Source organism: Lepisosteus oculatus, chromosome 17 (genome assembly GCF_040954835.1).
Source record: "Lepisosteus oculatus isolate fLepOcu1 chromosome 17, fLepOcu1.hap2, whole genome shotgun sequence".
NCBI lineage: Eukaryota > Metazoa > Chordata > Actinopteri > Semionotiformes > Lepisosteidae > Lepisosteus > Lepisosteus oculatus.
This window is the reverse complement of record NC_090712.1, coordinates 20168574-20192749: the sequence shown is the minus strand read 5'-3', so window position 1 is coordinate 20192749 and position 24176 is coordinate 20168574. Positions and strand designations below refer to the sequence as shown.

Here is a 24176-nt window from a genome sequence, read left to right as displayed (position 1 = left end):
ATAAGTACTCTTTTCTCTCCAGCTTGGTGTTTCTGTTTTGTGTGACTGATGTCCAGCTACCAAGGGGAAGTTTGACCTTCACTGCTCTTAAATCCAATATTTTAATTCAAATATTATATCCAAGAATGTGTGCATTTTAAATTCACAGATCAAAACAAAAGATATACACGATAAAAATATTCAAAAAGCTTTACTTCAGGAGACCTGTCTGAAGTCTACTGATATTCACAGATGTTGAAAGCTCAAACTCTTGAACATTGAATAAGATGAACAGGTTGCTAGTAGCAGTTGATAGGAAGATAAATATTACTGTCAAGGGCTTTAGCAGTGATACTGAAGGTTGTTGACATAAAATGATGGTAATCCTTAACAGCAGAAGGTTGTGCTTGTCATCAGTTTACAAACCCAATGTTTTTTTAATCTAGTTTTGTATTGTGTAACGCTGAGATGCTCTGAATTTGTGAAGTATGCACTTGTTATAGGAGGGGATTTAATTTTTAATCCCACTCTGAACTTTTCTTCTGTTTTCAAATAATTGCAAAAGCTCTAAAAGTCAGTGATGCTTGGTTAAAAATCATGGTTTAAACCATTTTACTCTTTATATAGACATATTGCAGTATATCCACATATTAACTGGACCTTCGTTTCATAATCTTTGCTGCAGTATATGAACCCCGAAATAAAAATGGACTTCACAAGAAATAAAGCTCGCCATTTGACCAGCATGAAAAAGTAAAAACCCCGACCAGTATTGGAGCCTGATACACAAGACAGGGCACGCTATTTGCAGTAGTAAACCACTTGCCCCAAGACTGAAACTGCTTCCAACTTCTGTTCTAAGATTTAAGATTTTAGGATCACTTTATTGGCCATATACAATTTCTTGCATTAGGAATTTGTCATTTTTCGCATACCCCAGCTTGCTCTCCATGAGACACAGACACACAGACAGGGAGAGAGCCTGGGGTCAGAGCGCAGGCTCAGCCATTGCACAGCGCCCCTGGAAAAAGCCCTACGATCAGTCACAATCCCCTCCGCTCCGCTCGTCACTCCAGGAAGGAGCTCAGTCCTAAAGGGCCCCGCAGCTGCGTCTCGTCCTTGTCTCTCTCACACCTGAAGAAGGTTCCACGGCCGAAACGTTGTGTTTTCTTTCTTCTTTTTTTCAGCATGGAATAAACCTATTACTTGTTCCTTAATCAACCAGGACAGCTGTGGTTGCTACGGCAACGCGTCGCCCTTAATCCAGGGCTCCGCCTCCACCCCGAACATGTGGGTTTTGTATTTATTTCTTGTACTTTGATTTGCTTGAAAATTAATACAAATTTTATAACACAAAATAACTTAATGTTGATTTAGATACAGAAGATTATGTAAACCACAATACCCATATAGCTTATTGGAATCTGCAGCCTACAGATAACCACACGCAGCATGTCCGATAAGACACTGAGCTTTAAATTGTTTTGTTTTTTTAAGAAAACGAATCTGATAGCCCTTTACTTCATTTAAGTTACAGTATATTCTAATACAATACACCACTTAAATTTACAAGTATTCTAATATCTTGGTTTTATCTGAACAGGGGTCTGAGTTCCTATTGCTTCTTGTGCAATAGTAAGTATGCTAAAATTAACTCCAAAATATTGAAAGTGCAAGGTCCGTATCAAAGATTTAGCAGATTTATTCAATCTTATGAGAATACAGTAAATACATGAAATCACTCTAAAATTAACTGCATCAAATAGAATTCATGTCCTGAGACATTGTTTTATATAAATTCTATAGTAGATTTAAGAAGTTCTGAGTTTCCTTATGTTTTTTGCCAATTGTACATTAACTGTGCGTGGTTCCTAATAGTACAGTTACTGGTGCGTTAATCTTACAATCTTATTTGCACAGCATTTTCTGTTTCTCCACAATATCATTTTTGATACTGCTCAAAGCTAATATTGAGTTTTGGCATACCTTCGTGTTCTTTACCATGATTTTACAGTACTGCAAATACAGTATAATGCTGAAAATCTCTAAAGGGACCATTTCTTTTCTTTCAAAATAAGAATGATAAAAAAGGAAAAAATCATGCATGACTATACTTCACAACAGAATGTTCAATATTTATTAAGTTGTACGAACAAAAGTATTGTAAGAAAGAGAGATGAATTAACCTGAAGTTGAAGTTGCGCTGAGGTTAAAACAACAGTGCTGAGTGTCAGCTCCAGCCACAGAAACACTCAGTTGATCTCCAGTAAGATGATATTCTGTTCGCAAAAGCCACATTTAAAAGTACCCCCACATAAAAATCATTAATTGCAACAGATAGTACAGGTTGTCAATTGTTAATAAAGCTCTGAGCCGTGGGCCATTGGCTCCTTGGTACCCTAATTACACAGAGCTGGGACTTTCAACTGATGTGTTAACACTTGATTTATTTCCCATTCGCTTGTTCAATAGAGCTGAAGTTAATTGGTTTTCCAAATGAGTGTTAAAATACAAGGTTCGAGCTTCATTAAGTATAGGCTGCAGTTATTATGCACACTGGCTTGTAAGGCCATGTAAAGGTTAGTGAGGTGAAAAGCAGAGGCTTTGTAAACAAAAGCATGCATTGAAATAAGTAAAACCGACATTGCAAAGAAACAGAATTACTGTCTGGCAGAGCTTCTTAATTAACACTACGAAGTCTTCTTTGAAGACATAAAAGCACACCACTAACTTTTTTAAGGAGACATTTCAAAGCGAAAAATTAAAGCAGCACAACTATCTGTGTTGGCAAAGATACTTTGTACTAATAGTCTATAGAAGTAAAACACACAGAGGTTTAACAACTTAAAATAATGATCTAATTCTTGGTTTAAGCTGAGTTTATATTTGGTCACAAAGTGTCTTGCCACGATTCCCATTTGTTGAATTATGAATACTTTATACACATTTTTTAGTGAACATTGTTAATCAACCCCCCCCGCTCTGGAGAATACTTCAGTAGAAGTGTTGCGTGAGTCTATACCAACTTTGCACAGTGCAGTTGAGCAATTGAGCAATGTTCTCGTTGTTCTGTGCACGCTTGTTCACATTCTGTCAGGATGGCTGAGGCTTGAGGTTTGTTTATAGACTGCAATTTTCAAGTCACATATTTTCTCTGGGAGATTGAGGTGACCACTCAAGGACATTCACTGGACGTGTCTTGTAAAGCCACACAAGCCTGTGCTTTGGGTCATTCTCTTGCTGAAAGGTGAAGTTTTGCTCAAGTTAAAGGTCTTTAGCAGATTGAAGGAGGTTTTCCTCTGAGCTTTATCTCTACTTTGCGCCATCTATTTTCCTCTCAATTCTGACAGGTTTTCTAGTCCCTTCTGGTGAGATGCAGTCCCATAACATAATATTTATACCAACGATTCCAGTTTTGTCTCATATGACCACAAAACCTTTTGCACATTTGTGGTATCATTTAAAATCCTTTTACAGACTCCATACAGGATTTGAGACGGGACTTCATTTCCTTCCATTCTGCCATATTGGACAGCTTTGTCGGTAATTAGTCAAAAATATCCTGTTTTGATTCATGGACACCCACCTCAGCTACTGGAAGTTTTCGAAGTTGTCATTGGCCTCATTGTGTCGTCTCTAGCCAGTTCCCTCCTTGCCTGGCCTATGCTTGGTTTGCAGGGATAGCCTGATCTAGGCAGTCTGGGTGTTACAATACACCTTCCACTGCTTAATAGTAGACTTCACTGTACTGGAAGAGAGAGATTTTATGCTCTTCTCCTAATATGTGCAATCTTTCTTTATCTCCCAGTTGCTTCGAATGCTCATCTTAATGGTTGAATCAAGTTTATTTATTCTGAAATCATGTGAACCTTTATTATTGCAGACCAACAGAAGCCATTCAAATAATTGTTTGCCTTATCAAGTAATTTTGTGAATGTGAACAAATTCAGTTTCGCTCTTACAAAAGGGGGGAGGGATACTTATGCAATCAACACATTTTAGGCATTGATTTTTCTCAGCCTTTTCTAAATTTAACTTCTTTCTGTTATGTCACTGCTGGCTGCTTCAAACTGCCGGGGATGGATGCCAGGTTGAGATCTATATGCAGGTTGCTGCTTCTCCATGAGTCTTCAGGAGGAGCGGATGTAGACAGGACTGAAGCCGCTAGGAGGCGGTGCACTGGCAGGAGAGCTGGCAGGGAGAGCCAAGCTTGTTGAGGGTGACTGGGAGAGTCTAGTAGAAAACAGCTGAGAGGGAGGCTGTTGAGGCTGGACCAGACCATTTGACCAGTGCTGCAGGTCCAGGTCAGGAAACCGTGGTAAAACAGCATTTCTAATATTCTGCATTACACAAGGACAGAATTTCCAAAGGAGACAGAAGGTAGCTCAATGTCAGAGCACTGATCCAGGGGTATTTTGGGGCTTAAATAAAGTGCTCAGTTGGAGGCTTGATCGGCCGATTGGCTGTCGTATTGAAAGTGAGCCGGACGAGCAGAGAGGCTGCCTGACTGGGCTCTGATTGGTCCAGATAGAATGCAAGTGCCCGTGGGAATGCTGCCCTTTCCCAAGGCAAGTATATACCACATATAACATAAATTGAACTACTGTATAAACATTTTCTGACAGAAATCAATGTTGATTTCTTTGAAAACAGATTTTATCTCCGTATATCCTTCTAACCACTTCATCCAATTCAGTGTCACACAGAAACTGAATGTTTTGGGAGCAGACTGTGGCTGTTTGTTAAGACATTATTCCAAAGCCTGTGTTGTAAAGTACACAAACTGAATACTTTTGGACACTCTGCATCTGCTGTGTTGACTGTAGCTCAAGGGTATACCACTGATATTATTAACCACCTGAGTCTGAAGTACAACTGGCTGACTATTCACAGGCAATTAATGTAATAAAACCCCAAATCACTTTGCTCTCTTTTTTCTTTTCTCTCTTCGAAACACAGCATCATTAGGGATGTTAGTGCTATGCACTTTGTTACCAAGATTAGTAGCATAAAGGCCAGGGGACAAGTCCTCATAAGATCAGCTGATTATAACTGTGTTTTTATTTAGCACATTAAATAAGATCTCTTAACAACGGCAGATGTATTGATTCATCAGAATGTGATATATTGTACTTTGCAAATCACACTGTCTTACGTTGGTCAGCAATATCAGGTCAAGCGGTTTTAAAATATTGTCACAGATTGTGCTGCTGTCCAACCTTGGACAGGTAATAATTTAACAAACACCCTTTTCCCTCTATCTAAGCAAAAAGCCCTGACAATGTATTTTCATCAGAGACAAGAAGTAGCCTTAGTGATGTGGCTAGAACTTTGTTGTCATAGAAGCTGGACGTTTTTGTTACTCTTCTGTGTCATCTCTAACGGATGTGTAATTCTCAGAAGAGATTTAAAGAAGCAGTAAAAAACACTGTGGTGTTAAGGCAGTAATAACAAACATAACAGAGACGATATGGCGGTATCGGAGAAAATAAGGACTGAGTCTGGAGGCTGAAGCTGGAACTTGGAAACACCTACACATGCTCAGATGGGACCATACCTGCATATCTTAGTGAAAAAAATGATCCAGTCCCAGATGAAAGTGCTGATCTATCATTAGTGGTAAGGAGACCAAACGCACAGCTAATTTTCAGTTTGTTTTCAGTGTAGGGGAAAGTTAATTGATATTGATAAGAGAGGGGCTGTTGTTCCACCTCCTGAATTGCGCCAAGGCAAATCAAAAATAAATAATGTGGCCTTCCTTCAGGAAAAGAAATCTTCATTTTCCTTTGGTGTAAAGAAATCAGAGGTGAAGCAGTCACTTTAATCATTTTTCCTAGCAGCAATAAATTAAAATATCTGTTTCCATATTGATTTTTTTCATTCACAAGTAATAGTTTTGCATCATTTATCAATTTTGAAACTATTAGGGATTAGATTTTCTCTCACACTCTCTTAATCTCTCACTCGTACTCTTTCGGCACATGTCCTTACCCAGAGAGTCTTTAAGTATATGTGTAATTATGTGCAAGTGCAAAAGATAATCATGCAGGTGCAACAGAGTAAGCATGAGTAACATGAAAACAAAGCTAGTACAAATTGGAAAACAATGTAAATGTTGTACAAAGAAAATGTGCTTGAGAGTGACCAAAAATGCTTGAGACATCAGTCAGTTAGAAATAGTGTTTTGAATCAGAAGTGTGCAGCAATCTGGAGGAAGTGGGCCTGGAGCCGTGGTGCAGTGGGGAGAAGAGGAAGAGCTGGCAGGCGGGTCTTTGTGTGCACAATTTAAATGTATTATCTTCCAAACCATATGCCCATGTTCTGCCTCCTTACAGAAGTGCATCCGCTGTAATGGAACCCGGGCTTAGCTCTCTCCAGTGCGCCAAACCACTGGCTGTGCCCATCCTGAACCGTGCATGAACAAGCTGAAGGCTGCATTCTTCTATAGTAGTATTAAATCGATTTAGATCTTATTTTCTATTTTTTCAAATCAACATCAGAAAAGAAGGGCGCAGTCATTTTCTACGAAACCACAAAGTGGAGCGGTCTAGTGCCATCACAGTCCTCTTAGTGAAAGGATTGTTCAAATGACAATAGTGTTTGATTTCAGACGTCTCTTGATCATATAGCTTTTGCTGAAAATCAGTAGCATAAAAGACTTGAAATGTAAATTTTTATTGAATGCAAGGGTTTGCACATGATAATAAAAGCTTACCCTTTTTCAATGGAGCGCATATATTCTGTTTCTTCTAACAATTCTATCAGAATATAATGGTACATCTAACTTACATGTAAACGGTTGTATATTTACCAGGAATCAATTTAGGAACTAGTTAATTAATTTTGTTTCTTTATTTGCAGAATTTGTAGTTTCATAAAATGGATATTTTGACTGAAATGGTGTTATGGTACTAGTTGTTCCAGTTCTGTTTGTAATGGATTAAAGGACAAATGTCCTCTATTCCTGTGGTTACCAAATAACCATATAAACAATCAAACACTAACTACCATATACCACACATTATGATTTTGTAATATATAAAATATTTGACAAATTTATATCTGAATTATAAACGAACTCTAAAATAGACATTTATTCCAGTAATTTACATTGCATATATGATTGCTCCAGGGTGCTAAAGAATCTCCTTTTATTTTTATATTGCTGTACCGTATATGACAGTGTTTTCTTCACGTCTCTTATGAAATGACAAATCAGTTTCATTCGGACGCTGGTGCCCTGTGTACTGGAGTACGCAGTAAAGCTGTAGCAGTGATGTACTATAGGTAGTGGACTCGGGGGCGAACCCAACAGTCAGAGGTTAAACAGCCAGGAACCAGAAACATCCTGTCATTTGAGCTCTCGGTCAGTGTGGTTTGAGCTGTCACGGGCAGCTCAGGACCGTATTGCTGGCATGTTAAATGAGGCTGTTTTGTAGCAAAACTCCTTTATTGACTTTTGTAAAAACAATTGTCTTTGTAAACATCTGTCAATATTTGGAGTGAAACATGCATTGGTGCTGTCACTCTTACTGTGTGTAGAGATTTTATTAATGAGAGGACTGTGGACCGGTGGAATTAATAATTGATTTTCTAATGCTGGAGCAAAAAATAATTAGGCTCTTTTAAAATTGTAGGATGCAATAGATTTTAGAAAGTCTTATTCCAGTGTCACTCCTTTTCTTATGGTCATTTTATCATCATTATGTACGTGATACAATAGTTTACAATGCAGTCTTTTTCTTTCTCCTAGGGGTATGATGATGGATACGATGGAGAGTACGATAATCAGACCTACGATGTGTATGATGATAGCTACAGCAGCCAGACACAAAGGTAATGTCACTTTTGCCAGCCTTTTCTGACGTGACTTTACAAATTTTCGCAGTAATCTTTCGAGATGCTCATAAAAGCTGTTCACCACATGCATGTGCTTGTCAATAAGATAATTAAGAAGTTACCTGGACATTGGAAAACATAATTAACCTACATTGAAACTTTTATACAGATAATGTCAGATAATCTATCCTTTTTTGCTACTGTATGTTGTTCAACAACAATATATTTTATTTTTCTCAACTTGAAAAAGTATTGTTAACACCATGTAAACAATAATGCTGTTTACCCAGGAGGTCACAGAGGGCGCAGTGTCTCTGAGAGGCAACTCATAGCAATGTTTGGCCAATAGCGCACCTTCGCTTCCTCAGTTACAGTCAGCTATAGCAGAGCTCCCTCACCCTGTACAGAGCTCTCAGGGGTGAGCCTTTACTGGGTAAGACTCTAGGCAGTTTCAATGAACTTTGCATTTGAAGTGAAAACCGAACTGAAATTGATCAGGGATAAGGCTTTTTGTGGGTCTGGTAATATTCTGTTTCCAACTCAACTATCCCTCTGTGTGCAACTGGGTGTAAATAGTGATTTCAGACAAATTAGGGAAAGCAGATTTCTTGTTTCAATATGTTATTAAACTCAGGCTCATTTATAACACAGTCATCGATCAGTGTATAAGCCTTGTTGGGATTACCAAAATTAATATTAAAAACTTAATGAAAATACAGTTCTATTTCTGTCATTTTTAAATGCATATTATCTGCTTTAAATCTTATTATCAAATTATATAAATTATATAAAAATGGAAAGGAAACCATGATTAAAAAACTATCAGTACAAAAGGTTGCTGCACCCCTTTCTAATTGTCTTGTTTCACTTACTCTCACTGTACTGTACTAATGCGTGTGAAGTAACTCTTGATCCCTCCACGCTGATATAAAATCTGCTTGTCCTCTATAATGGGATGCTAAAACTTCTCAGCCTCAGCTCTTACTCCTTAGTTGTGGCACCAGGTGCACAGGAAAAATAGTGATTGCATTACAGAACCTCATTCAGGATTTAGGTGCTTTACAGAGTCATCCCAAACCTATCACTGTAGAAATCTCTGCGGTCTGTCAACAGAGAGGATTGAGAAGGAAATAGACAGGGTCCACCTTCTGTCGATTCAGAAAATGGACCTTTGATTCATGAAGTGAAAAAAATCTAATATCTTAGGAACTAGGAATAATAGTCATGCTTGCAGGTTTAAGGAATCAGCTCTCCATGCCTCAAGTAAGAAATTGATTAAAATTTCAAAGTAAGAACATTAGTACCCACATTAATGGGCAGCACAGTAATTAAGCATTTCGTAATGTTGGTGATCAGGTACAGCTGTGTGAGATGGACTTATCACTGTTATCCCTCCCGAACTTCAGCTAATAACTTCCATTTAAATACCACATAAATACAAGCGAAAATGCTCAGGGCACTGGAAGACGAAAGGCACAGATTGTTCAGCTGACATTACCAAAGCTGTTGTGAACAGTTGCTTAAAGACCCAGAGGTCATTCTGCACAGAGATGGTCACACTGGTCATCAGAGACCAGCTCTCACAGTGCTGTTTGATTTGAGCCACTTGTTTTGACAGCAGTGTTACCACCTTGTAGGCTAATTTCAGGAGATCTCACAAGCTAAGCAAAGCTGGACCTGGTCAGTACTTTAATGGAAGGCCCTTAATGGGAAAACCAGGCTGCTATAAAAGTTGTGTTTTGGACCTGTAGGTGGCACTACTCCATTTAGACCAGAATGTCCAAACCGATGGAATCCTGCAGAAGCTAGTCTCTGCTCTACCTGATGCTGTGTAGTGGGGCTGCTGGTGCAGAATGGTGCCATGTATCAGCCCGGTCCGTCCTGCACTTCAGTGGTGGATGTAGTGGGTTCCACCCTTATTGTAAATTGATCTGAGATATAAAATGCTACACAAATGCAAGAAATTAATAAATTATTTTGTTTCAGTCACAAAATTTTTCATATAGTGCCTTGGGACAACCTTGTTGTGAAAGGCACTATATAAAAATAAATTAAAAATTGAATTGAATATAGGTATCAGGAACCTTTACGGAAGGGGTATTGTCCCACTCTTTTTCACACTGTGAGCTGTATATCACTGTATCTCTTAAACACTCTCTTGAGTATGCTTTATTGACAAGTGTAATGACATTTAGTTTGGAAATACTGTGCACAGTAGTTGCTTCAATTTTGTACCCACTTAAATCATATTTATCTACAAAAACATAAAATCTGTATGGTTACATTCTTGAGTCATTTCATTTCCAGATTTCTGAAGCCCTGTATTTGACTAGGAAAAAGACAAAAAAGTGTATTTTTGTACCATTGATATACTGTTTTAGATGTTTTAGATACTGTTTTAGATTACAGCAGCACACATGAAAGGCTGAAGAGATTGTGGTGTTTACAATTTTCCCTAAATGACTTCAGCAGAAACCTTGGCTGTTTGGTAACAAGTGGCTCAGTTGCTTGTAGTTCAAGCGTTTTTTTTTACTGTACATTCACTCAAAAGAATCCATTTCATGCAGCAGTTGTTTTCACTGAAAATTCTTTGAATTTTGGAGAGCTTCTAGGTAAAGTGAAAAGCTGCACAAGCTACAATAAAATTTGAAAAGTGGGCATCACCACAGAACCTGACACCGTTCCGCAGAGAGCTCCTAAAAATAAAAAAATCCTGCGCAGAAATTTAAATATCTCCAGACATTTGCTACTTAAATGAAGATGTCTGCATTTCTTGAGATTTGCAAACCTTGGGGAAAAACTTAAAAGAATCTGGCATAAATCCAAAAACCTAATAAATTTATAAACACTGAGAAATTATAATTTATCAGTGTTTAGAAATCACTGAGAAAGTACTAATGCTGTAATGAACAAGCACTCAAAATAAAGCAGTTTATGACCATGCAATACACTCCTTTTTCTCTGTCAGTTTAGCTATTCCGTTAGCTATTCTTAAGGTAGAATTAAACATCTTCCAGTTATGTGAAGGAAGGTGAGCAATAGCACAAAAGAACATGCCTGAATACGTAGGAGAGATTTTATTTTATTTTTTTTATTGGTTGCCTTGCCTTGTCCAATTTGAATGCAGTCACGATGCTCACATCCTGTGTGTGTCATCAGGTGAAAATTAAGAGACTGTTTAGAGGCTGCAGTATGAATTTAGTTTTTATTCATATATCAACATATGTTCATGTACCTACTTTAAGGAACAAAATGCACATACTGCAAATTATAACCAGCACAAGAGTATGAGAGTTTAGAAGGTGCTACACTGCTTGATGAATGCACATTTTTACACGCATAACATGGCTGTGGTGTATCCCCAAGCTGGAAATATAAGGCTTGTCTTTTAGGGGTGGCTCTGTTGTCCATCTTCAGCTTTGCCTTTCACAGTGTGCAACAGTGGTTATTCTTTCAACAATGTTTTCCTTCTGGCACCAATTAACTAGTTGTTTGTCAGGTCATCCTGTGTCAAATCTCCTGCACAATACCACACGTGCTAAATAATATGTTTCAGGTCACCCATGAGAATTACGATTAAAAACAAGAACGTTTTTGATTATAATAGTGCCTGTCCAGGGAACTCCATTCCTGGAGCAGTATCTTATAAGTTATTTAACATTCTATGAACTAGAGGGCTTTTATGATACTAAACTAAAGAGGTTATATTGTTAAATTTGAACACTATCCCCTGTTTTTCATAATATAAATATTCTGTGGCCCTTTTTGTTTGCATAAAATGTTTGGAGCTCAATTTCTAATGATTAAGAAAAATAAACCTGCCCAAGGCAAGGTGAGAATATTCAAATTGCTCTTGCCCCTGCCCTCACAACAACACTGAAGGGTTCAGGATTGTTTCGTGGGGATGGAGCTGGGTTTTAAAAAGCTTTTTCTGAGACTGATGACACTCAAGAAGTGACCTTGGTAGGAGCAATTTGAATGTGCTCTTTCCAGGTCTTCAAGTACACAGGGTTCTTCAGAGACGCTGGAAGTCAAAACTGCAAGGCTCTGAAGTCCTCAAGCATCAAAGCTGCGCTGCTCTTATTTAAAATGTCAACCCCAAACTGTCACTGTCACTCAAAAAATACTGTTGTGTCTGCTTTTGACCTACTGCCAAAATGCACCTATTCTTACATTTCATTAGAATATCATTTGAAAATGACTTGGCAACTAAATATTTGATCCATGCTTCTTTCCATATTTCAGGAGGAGTGTAATTCAGGCCCTTATCTTTCACTCATGATTTATGCTTGCCCCATTATATGGTCGACACATGAGCTCCGAAGAAGGAAAATTATAGTCAGGGCTATATTTTGTAATTAATTGTATTTCTGTTTATCATCTAAACCACTAAAAAAAATCAACCTTTTTTTTTTCTATTCACAAACATTATGCTTTTCACCTCCAGTAGCATTTTGGCATGTTAAAGGCAGCGAGGTAACTGGTTAAATTTACTGTAAAACTGTTGGCGTTGAGAATGCAGCAGACCAGTTTGTCCTTCCTGTTTGCACCCTCTCTGTGTTGCACACTGCCTCTGTGGTGACTGTGCGGTTGATTTCGCTCTCTTTTCCTTTAAGCATTCCTGAATATTATGAATATGGCCATGGAACAGGTGACGACGCCTACGATAGTTATGGTAAGGATTAGCGTCCAGGTTTTCCTTTCTTGTATTCTTAAGCTAAGGAAGAAATCTGTTACTGACATCAACAAAAATGTTCCTACATTACTTTTTCCTCTGGATTTCAGACAAAATTGATTTTGTTTGATTCAGGCTTGAGATTTAGCTTTAAGGTTCTGGGGGCCAGAACCCTGTACAGATCTATTTTGAACAAAATTCCTCCAGCAATTAATCATCAGTCTAAAATCGATCTCCATGGGGACAGCAGGCAGTCTGATTAGTACCCGAGTGTTTCTCCGCGCAAGGTGTCAGCTCTATTGATGTGACAACACTGCAGATGCAAGGCCAGTGTCATGTGCAGCAGATCGAAGCACCACAGGACAGCCACACACTGTTCTTTTCAAAGGCAAAGATGTTGAGCTGAAATTCGTTAAACCATTTACATACTCAGCTTTACACAAAAGCTTATACATTCAAATCTTTCTAAAATAGATGCCATAGATAAATACAGTTTTATGGTCTATTTACTTGTATCTTTTGTCAGTTAATGCATTGTAAGAAGGTTGGAGCCTTCAGTCAATATACAGTTATTATCGGACATCGCAGTGAAACACTTTGCGAGGTTATCACAAAGAAACCTAAATGTGCTTTCTGATGGGTGACACAATTGCATATCGATATACCATCCCCAGGGTGTAGAGCTCTTTGTTGAGATGTGCTGGAAGGAAAGCTTAAGGTTAGCTTTGTGGCTTGAACCTAGCACCCTGGCTTTGGGTCTCCCCCCACGACTTGACAGAGTAGCGATGCACAGAGAGACTGACAGAGTTCAGAGGCTGCCCATCAGTGCCTTGCCTTTTTGAGATGTCAAGCAAAAGGTTTTGACCCGTTCTTGAGGATAATGTTTCATAATTGAGCTAAGTATTTTTACAAGGTTGTCTTTAGTCTGATCTTGTAGTAAAAACATAGCTTGGTTAAGAGTTGCCATGTTTATTTAGAAGTGCATTATGGCTTTTGCTTTTAGATTTTCATCTCCAAGATGTGCATTGTGCGTAAACCTGTTATGAAAGTAATACGTTTATGCGAGTGGTGTGCTGTGAAATTAAAGAAACATTACATACTGTACCATAAAACCTCTGGGTTCCTGTAAGTTATCAGAGATCACCATGTCTACAAGGTCTTACCTATCTGGACAGTTTCTGTTGTGGCTTTCTGCTGACTATGAAGTCCACAGTCGATCCACAGAATTGCAGCCGCCTGTATGGTGTTTGACCCAAATTCGTCCAGCATCACACACCTCGTTAGTTCACCAGTGTAAGACCTGAATGTTATCATGGAAGGTGCTCTTCTTGTCACAGTGAGTGTGCGCATGTGACAGGGCTCAGTCTGCTGAGGGAGTTACAGCAGTCACATCATCTCCCCTCTGAAACCTGCATGGTGGAGCTCAGCCTGGCACAGGCCCTGGGCTTTTGGAGTGGTGGAGCTGTCTGTGGAGTGGTGCTACAGTATGTGTGCTTTGAATCCCAGCAGGGTGAGAGGAGAGTTGCATTTGTTTTATCCATAGTTTGATGACTTGTTGCACAAGAAACACTGTATGAGTTAGTTCTATTACTATTTCATAATACACGTATAGAGAATAACTCTTGTACATTAGAAAATATATGAATTAGGTCATTGTGTGGTTGACATATCTTTAATTGAATGACCTAGAAATAAAGCTGTATTACTGGTAGTGCAGTACCTTGGCTTTCATGATACAAGATACACCAGAGGCAACTAACTTTGAACAGGAGAAAGGTCTGATGTTTTGGAAATGTATTTACTATGGATGTTACCTAAAATTTCAGATCTGTTATTATACTGAGAGCATTGTACCTTTACTGTCATGTGTTACCTGTTATGATATGCATTCAAAAATAAATAATATAATTAAACTAAAGGATGGCTTTGAAACTATGGATTTCTATCCCTGCAGAGCTAGTTTAGTCTGAAGGCATTTTGTTCTGCAAACTTACAGAAGACAAAGTTTTTCAGCACATTCCATATTTTGGAATTTTTTTTTTAAATATGCTGTTTTCTCTGTCGTGCTTTTGCTGCTGTGCATTTTTGTTGTAAAGTAAGTTAACTTAATGCTTAATAATGTTTGATTAATTATTTTATTAATTATTAATTAATCCTTAATTTTTTAAATGTTTGCTACATAGGAATTTTAAATGGTGCACCTTGGATGAAACAAAAATAAAAATAAATCAGGATATTTACACAACCTATCCAAAGTCTAATGCTCTGCAGTGGACCAGAATGCTGCAAGGACAAGTGTAGTGCTGTCTGAGTGCCACAGAACCATTGCATTATGTTTCACCAAATACCCATAAAAGTGTATTGGCCAATGCAGATAACACAGTGCAGTCAGGGATCTGTACCAAAATCAACAGTGTATCCGCATGTGCAATATTTGTTGTGCAAACACAAACACCTTGTTTGCTTGAAATGGATATGATGGAGACACCAGAGGAGAGTGTGCTACATTCCTGGCCTAAAGCACAGGAAAATGAGGTGCAAGGATGATTATGAAGAAGACTAGCAGTTCCTGCCTCTGCCTCAACTTGGAGTTGGGAAGGTATTCCTGACTCAGGAAAGAGTCCTAATGATGAAGGATCCTGAAGTTCCAAGCAACTGAGGAAGAGGTGGAAATGCTACCTGACTGTTCCCTGACAGTGGTGGGAGAAGAAGAGGAGGAGGAAAACAGTGCTATGCAAAAGTAATATACATATGCTCTGTGTTCCAGTGGTCTGTCAAACTACAGTAGGGCCTGGCATTAAATGACATCTTAAATGAAAGAACTGTAACATCACATATTTTACAACGGCAGTGGGAAATGTTCTGTGACTTGTTGTGCTTGTTCATGGCTATAGAGCTGTGGCAGCTGTGGGACCCCTTAAGGACGCTCCAGCCCTTCCTTGTTTTTTACTAATCTCCCGCACCTGCTCCCTGTTCCAGCCCCCTTTAAAAGCCAGACGCCTACTCTGTTCCGGGATCTGCATTGGTTCCTGTACAAGGCGAATCCGAACCTGGAAGCGCCTGGTCCCGTCAAGTTTTTAGTTCCTGTTCCCGTGCCGGTCCTGACCCAGTTCCTGTTTTTAATCCCATTTGTCTTGGATGGACTGCCCGGCTTTGGACTTTTGCCTTGTCTCGGATTCCCCCTTGGACCACACCTCCCCCGAACACCAGCGCACCTTGGACACGCCCCCTGTTTCAATCCCGACTCCTGCATGCTTTTTTCCCCGTGTTTTCCTCTCTCTACCCTGGATTGTGTCATCTGCATAGTGTCCTGAAAGAACGCTTCCATTACAGGCAAGGTGTGCATTAAAAATATGAATGAGCATACAGATACTCATTTTTAATCATCTGCAGCTCTGGACAGAGCACGTGCCCACCATCCAGTTGTAATTTGCAGCTGTATCTTATGAGGTACGCCTATGAGCATGGGTTCTGTTTTTAGGAATCAGTTCTATAATAGTTCCAGTCAATGTTGACATAAAATTATTGCTTGGGCTCATCTATTGTCAACAGAGACATTGTGCATTTCTTTTGGAACCAAGTATCTACGCTGAATTTGTTTTAATTATTTTCTGACAACAACCGCAAAAATACAAATATGTACTCAACAGTCTTCCTTGCTGCAGGTCTCCTGCAGGCTTCTGCAACAAAGCAAAATATCATAAATATTTGGTACAGTCATAACCCAATGTCTCTCCCTGCAGGTGCAGCCATTTTCTTAGAGTAAAACTGTATGAGCTATTCTTCATTTTTTCCTGTATTTTGTCTTAATTATAGCTGAAGAAGACTGGACTGCAGCCCGCCCTAGCCTCAAAGCCCCTCCAGCAAGGTTATCGCGAGGTGGCTACAGAGAGCACCCCTATGGTAGATATTGAAGGTGATCAACGCCCATGGCCTTCACTCAAAGACTACATTAGTACCCTGTGGTCCCCACAAAAAGCAAGACAAGTAATAGTCCCTTTCTTTTCTACCCTTGGGATTTCTGCTCTTGGGCGCCTTGCGCACATCTTGCATTACCTAAAACTCTGAAACAAAGTCAGCGTTGCAATTTTATAACCCGGACTTAAACAAGTGAAAAAAAAGCAAACAAGTTTTGTCAAAAAACCATGCACTGGAATGCTGTTCTCTTGGTTGTCCATCGTTGTGTGTACTTCAATCGGAAAAAAAGCATGAAGTTGCTACATATCTGATGCCTCCAGATGCTCACTAGCAAACCTGGTTTCCCATTCAAGAGGCAAGACCAAACTGCAACCTTTGAAAATGATGATAACCAAGTTGTAGATAATCTGTTTCCTTTAATATTTGTTAGTTTTATGATGTTTAAATATTGAGTTTGTAAATTTAATTTAAAAATGCTTTTTTATTGGAGTTGAAAGCAATCAGCTATGTATGTAGCTAACTTTAAGTGCTCTGTTCGGTGTTTAACCTGTATTTGTTTAAAAAAAGAATAAAAAGAGGACATAAAGCACCATGTGTAAGCTTCTCTAAATAGGTGACCATAAAATGTCGAATATGTTTTGCCATAATTTGTCAATAAAGCTGAAATCTTTTTGTAAAAATTTAAATTTTGGAATTACTTGTTTCTAGCATTAAATTGCCTGCTTTATTTCTCCTTCAGGAAATGGCTAAAATGTTTTGATACATAAAAACCTTCAACAACCACAAAAATATGATTTTTAGAAATTTTGTCTTAAGACCATTTGTGTAAAGATAGAAAAGCTGTATTAATACGCCATGATTGTTAAATAATTTAAAAGTTAACGAGCTAAACTGTTCCTTGAATCTTGATTAGTCATATAAATGTGCAACATGTTAATGGAAGAAACTGTTTAGAACAATAAATGGATTTTAAACTATCCTCTAAGCTTGATCTTACTAAACACAAACTCTGATTGACTTGTTTGCATTAGCACGTCTCTCGTGAGAATGTAATGGAGATTAATGAGGTAAGACTGCCACTTACCACTATTAGACTGTCTAAATGCCTTCAACCTTTGAGTTGCCCAGCACATTCAATATCCCATCAAACATGTGAACATTGCATAGAGTCACATTTCTGTCTTCACTCAGTGGACGGAGTGGAATGCATTATTTAGAGTACAGTGTCTTTACCAGCAAATCATCAAGAGTCACTGCCCAGCTGTTTCTTATTCTTGCTGTTATTCCACCTCAGGAAATGTATTTGTAATTTTCAGTGCTAAATATCACCACCATTGAAGGCAGTGTAGAAAGCTGAATTTTCTTTTCTATCAGACCTGATTGCTGATGCTTATTAAGGAAAAATATCGCAGGACTCAAAGGATGAATAAACGTTAATCAGGTAACATTAATAATAACTATAATTTTGCGTATGCAACACCAATTATAAATGATAAAGTTACTAATAGTTAAAAAAGTAAACCTTCCAAACCTAACCAAAGCAAATAGGTGTACAGGCTTATTAAAACCGCTAATTAATATTAACTAGTGACTTCAATATTATGCAAAAATATAACCCTGCAATCTATAAACCAAACTAAAACTAATGTTAATGACTGTCTTTCTAAACTTCAGATGCCTAACCTAAGTTTCTCCAGAAAAAAAATGATTGCAAGAAATGGCTTAGGGCAATCAAAAGGGTCCATCCTATAAGTGTAACTCATATTACTCATGATGGTGATTTCTTTTACTCCCCTGATTGGTTTACTTTTTTGATAGTAACAGGATTTTAACCTCATTTTGCTTTGTGAAAGTCTTTCAGGTTAATTTGCATGCTAACATTATGTATTTTATATTTTGTTCTTTAAGAAAATTGTTGTAAAATTTCAATTTGTGTTTGCTTTTTAATGCATTTGAGGTGTTTCCATCTAAATTACATGTTGTCTTCCTACAGGGATCAAATATCTGGAGACCAACACAGTGGAAGCCAGAATATAAATGACAGGTAAGCAACATATTCCTTTGTCTTCTCTGCTTGTTGTGCCAAAGTTGGAGTAATATTATTTTGCATTTCTTTTTGTGTGCAAGGTTTTTCAGCATTGCATTGACAAGAAGAAATCAACAAAATATCTAATTATCTAAAATATCAACAATCTAGTCACTTAATTGGGACAACGTGTATGAAACACAGATTGAATGGGAATGTTGCTATTAATTAGGGTAAAGCTCCTCCAAAAAATGTGTTTCACAGAACAATCTGATATATTTTTTTTGTAGTGCACATGTTTGTTAGAAGATTTATCATTCTTCAAAGTTAACTAACTGCGCAAAACAGTTTGCCATCATCACATATGAGACTTATACAGTACATTACGGGTCTTGTGGTGAGATGAGGCAGTTGTGGTCACGTCATTCTCCGAAGCTGCTGTAATAGAGCTGCAGTCTGCAGTGGGAGGCTGGCCCTTTGACAAAGAGGGTTTCACCACAGCTGGAAGGTGCTGTGTGCTGCATTCATCTCTTTTCTCAAATGAATTGTTAAAATGATGGCATGTTCCTGGTTGTACCAGAATTTTACTACCAATAATTTGACTCATTTTTCTCTCTGATAAATTATTTTTATGATACGGCATATTTAAAGTTTATAATTTTATGTTTCATAATCTTAACTAATACCGTACATCTTCCTGTTTGCCTCACAGGCTGCACCTACAGTACAAATTAGCCAATTAGGTGCTTGAGAATGACGAATGGAGACTGTTGAATACATTCTCTCTGATTAATATAGTTAGCACCATCTACTGGAAATATTTTGGAGTTCTTAGAATCTTCCTGCAAAATAATTGAAAATGACAACATGCATAAAATTATACATTACTGATAGTATTACACCACTAAAGTACTCTCCACAACACCTAAACTGAGCTCCTGTAAAAAGACTGGTGTTAACAAAATAAAACTGAGTCTGGTTAAGCCTTGATTGTGTTTCCCTGTATAGTCACGATCCTAAAAAGCAGCCCATGACTTTTGGGATGTAGCTGAACTGAGAAAATGAATGCTGGACCAGAAAAACAAAGTCCCGAAAACCGCATCACCTCATAGTGTCAGAACAAAAGCCTTTTGTTTTCCATGAGGTATTTTGCTTTAAGCTTCCTTGATTTTTCTCATACAACACTGAATGCATGGTATTTCCTTTTTAATGTTCTACCTCAGTGAGAAATTGGATTTATCCCAATCGATCGTCTGCTTTTCTAATCTTGTTCCTGCAGGTTTCTGAGAATTAAGTTTGGCCAAAATTATTTGTAGGGCCCTTTTAAGGTTTGATTTTAAAAATGTGGATTACTTCAAAGGAACCACATTTCCTTCCTTCTACATACAGAAGGTATAAATCTACTTACTGTATATGCACTCTGTATCACAGTACATAGAAATTAATATGTGCTTTTAAATTGTATTGCTTCTAACACAATAATAACATGCTTATAAGTAATTTACAATGTGTTTTGAAGCATCTCTTAGCTAATTCACCAGTTAGTCCTGTAGCCAGATCACTTTGCAATTTTAGCTGAACACTCAAGAAACTGCTCAGCTATATTTAATCTTCTTTAACAGAGACTGATGTACTTAGCTGTAATTTACCTGGCAAGTTCTCACAAACGGGATTGCTGTACAATACAATTTAATCTTACACAGCACTCTTCATACAAGACTCTACCCTATATGTAAGCTGTACAAGCCAGCTCTGACATAACAGGATTTCAGTCATGAGTTCAGGTTCAGTGGTGCTGCTATTTGAAACATAAGTCAGGAACCAAAGATAAGAGGCCTAATGATGTACTTTTCTGAAACTGACAGGATTTAACAATCAATTTGGAATGTTCTGGATATTGATAATTCCTGGTTTTAAACAACACCTACTGTAGGATCATAATGGTATGTACAAGGTATAAGACCATGAAGATAAAGATTTGCAATGAACAAAACATACACAAAACCCATTACGTATGGTCAATTACATATTGTCTTGAAAATACTCATGGTGATTTATATTACTCTCAATCTAAGCAGCCCAGGCAAGCAATTTTCAACGTTAAGGTTCCTTAAAGTTGTGCAGTAAGCAGATGTTCATCCCATTTTTTTACCTTCCCTTTATTCACGGGGGGGGGGGGTTAGATTAAAGTGTCAGCAAGACCAAAGACACCCTGATGTTGCTCCTTCCTCTGTTGTCTTGTATACATTATATGAGAGATTTTTCCAAGAAAAATCTTTCCATGATATTGGATTCCTGTAAGCAATGCTTACCTTTACTAGTAAGCAATAGCCACTAGGAGAGTAAAAGAGATCCTCTCGTACAAGGAGAAAATCAATGTATTTGTGCATTTTAAATTGTATTTGTAGTTTTTTCCTGCATCTCTGTTTTAAGGGGATATTGAGATAAAGTGCATTTTCTTTATTTAAAATGGATCTGCTGTTACTGTGTTTTTTCTCTTTGGATAGCTGTTTTATAGATTTATGAAGGCAGGAATGACAAATACCCTGTTACAATATCTTAATACCCCTTTATATTAACATTTTAGAGATGTAGCTGCATAAATAACTGATCCATCTGGATTAAGAGTGTGTTTTCATTTCACAAGAGATCCTTTTCTTGTTTAATTATGTCACCTAGAGAGCAACTATTTATGACAGTTTTCTATTGTTTTAGCATTGTATTTAGGTTTGTACTCCAGATTTGGTTAGAAAAATGACTTTACATTAGATTATTTCAACTATTAAATTACATAAGATACATTAACACTAACAGAAATACACCAGCAAAGAATATGTATTCAGGATCTTTGTTGTGGAAATGCTGTGGAACAAGGACTGTAATGCATTCTGCTGTCCCCTCAAGAGATGAGGGTATATTCTGAAAATCACATTGCTGCCTTCCAAAACTCAATCTGAGAGATGAGTCTGAAAAAGCAAAGAAAACGAGAAACACTTTAAAGTCAGCCATGCCACAGAAATAAATTAAATATGATTTTTATTTGCATACCTGTATTCTTTAAACCTTTTTTATTTTTTATTTACTGTGAGCAGTCAATAATGTCATTATACACCACAGCATTAACGCACCCTAAGCACAGAATAAGCAAGTCTTTAGATTAGAAAGAACACACTTCTAAGGAGAATTCACACTTCTAAGGAGAGGTGTACAAGTGTAAATGCCCCTTTGCTGGACAGAATGTACCGAAGTATTCGTGGAATTATTCTACAATGTACATAGATTAGGTTTACATTGCGTGGTAATACATTATTTAATTACAATTCCCATCACACATATTACAGAACAAACAAAGCAGGGAGGCAACACCAGTAAAATGTGCATTAACAGCTGGTACAGCTCTGTGTATCTCTCCATATATTGGTAGCATGCACCAAACCAGTTGGGACCACATGCAGAACTAATAAATACTGCACTAAAGCACTAGTCAAAGCACTGCATGCTGTGTGAGAAAAGTTAGGCAATTTAACCACTTCACACTTCTAAGGAGAGGTGTACAAGTGTAAATGCCCCTTTGCTGGACAGAATGTACCGAAGTATTAGTGGAATAATTACTAAAGCACTAGTCAAAGCACTAGTCAAAAGCACTAAAGCACTAGTCAAAGCACAGCATGCTGTGTGAGAAAAGTTAGGCAATTTAACCACTTCGTAGCTTTATCATTTCAAACTCAAGGTGGTCGCTAGGGATTTCACTGAAAAATTGCTATTCTTGGTTGCTATAATAAGAAATTTGGAGCTCAATCCATACAATAGTGCTCTCTCTTTTCATTGTGCTTAAAATTGAAGCTAGCAATGAACAAAATGTTTATCATGTCTAGGGATACAAAGAGAATAATCAAATACTAGTCTCCGTTGTGTAGATGAAAACCTGGTCTTCATTTTAAACAGTGCAATTGCTGCACTCTGTATTTGAATATCTTCTCTGCATTTACCTTGTCTTTCTGAATGTATCTTCCTGTGTATTTCAGTTCTGTAGTGCCTTGTGCTTTAGATGCAGCTCAGTATCACATCTTTACAAAGAACCAGAGGCAGAATTATTAAGGCAGAATGACCAACAATAATTAAAATTGAGCTGTAGAGGGAAGAGGTGGAAGGGCTGAGCAAAGGCTGATAGGAGGAATTCATTTTTTGATAAGATGAATTCACAACCACACACTTCATTATTGGATATACAAGTGAAAGCATCAGTTAGGAAATGTGCAGATAAAAACAGAAGTGAGAGAGAAATTTGAAGTTATCTGATGAAAAATGCAGGGCTTCCTTGGTCTGGTATGGAACACAGCTGTCAGGTTAAACAATGAAGACGTACTGTTTGCAGGCAAAAAAATATTTTCAAAGTTTTAAAGACCCTGAAGATGACTTAATTTTTTAGTCTTGACACTTTTCTGAGTTTGCCTTTTAGCAATGCAGTCAAGACCATCATAAAACAATGATTTTAGCCTAAAGTCCATCCATCCATATTCGTGGTTGCACCAACCAAGAGCCTGTTCAAAAGACAATTTAATTATGTACAATATGCTACTGTCTTTCCTTGCAGGAAACGTATATGGGAATTTCTTATTATATCTCTGCATATTCATTGTTTTGTAAAGTAATTTATAGATTAATTTATATCACTTAACAAAAACCCTGACAGGCTTTGTTTGTTGTATTACACGAAGTGATGCAACCTGAGAGAAGTCTCAAAAGCTCAGGAAAATGTTGTTCCTGCCAGACGTATCTATCTGCAGCTATCAATACAGTAAACAAAGTTAAAGCTCCTTGCTTAATTATTAAGCACAGGGATGTAGTGTACTGCTATCTGGCTAAAGCCTTCAATCCAAACGTGTTAATCAAATAAGCATTATCTAAACTTAACCATCTCTGAAATACAGAAGTGTCAAAAACATTCACTTTATTGGAACTCCAAGGACTGGCATATCTGTATACAATAATGTCTTCTTCTGTTGTTAGGCTGTCCCCTGCAATATAGCAGAAAGCAACACATTTTGTTTGTAAAAACACATTAAAAAAGCTGTGTCAGTATAAGAAAGGTGAATGCTTGTCTTTGCTAATGAATGGCATTGTAGTTACTAAACCTAGAAAAATCAACAGATACACTAAAGTGAATGTCTATCTTTTAGAAAGTAAGGTAATTATCAAGTCTGACATTCAGCCATAATTAATTCTGTTCTGTCGGGCTACTCTCCTGTATTGGGATGTTGTGGCATTGAAGGACAGCTGGCTTGGCACAGTAGCGCTTTCCATTCTACTGAGTGCCAGTGAGTTTATTGGCAGTCAGCCCTGATGTTACACTATTTTATTATTAAAGAGGTGTCCTATTATGTCTGTGCTACAGTAGGTTAGATGTGAACATTGGATACTACAGTGTTTAAATCTATCACTTTTTATGGGGTAAGGTAGGGCTCTTATCACAGATATGCAGAGCAGGGATTTGGTGATTATTATATGACAAAACGTCAGCTGTAAAATTATCTTTTAATATGCTGGGTGGCATTAAGATATTAATCATCAGAATAAAAATGAATCAGGGAATTAATACCACATTAACTTCCTGCAAGATAAGAGTGCTGTAAATTATCCCTCATATATTGATAAACAAAGGGGCTTTTCTACCCAAGAGCTCAGCCCACAGTGAACTGGAAATGAGAGATGAAATATTTTGCAGTGCCTATATCTGCT

The 24176-nt window shown here is 37.7% G+C and overlaps 1 protein-coding gene across 4 annotated transcripts in view; it reads left to right on the top strand.

Moving 5' to 3' along the window:
• khdrbs2 (KH domain containing, RNA binding, signal transduction associated 2) overlaps window positions 1-24176 on the top strand; it is a 123588-nt gene that overhangs the window by 86818 nt on the left and 12594 nt on the right. For 3 of the 4 annotated variants that reach the window (XR_001480350.2, XR_001480349.2, XM_015363141.2), the window contains exons 7-10: window positions 7733-7815; window positions 12435-12493; window positions 16310-16396; window positions 18405-18455. Coding sequence is in view for 2 of the 4 variants with exons in the window: in XM_015363141.2 (XP_015218627.1) it covers window positions 7733-7815; window positions 12435-12493; window positions 16310-16396; window positions 18405-18448 (273 nt within the window). In the remaining 2 variants the exon portion in view is untranslated. Of the gene's footprint in view, window positions 1-7732; window positions 7816-12434; window positions 12494-16309; window positions 17389-18404; window positions 18456-24176 lie in introns of those variants that run through there. The other variant, XM_006638696.3, reaches the window with a different exon arrangement.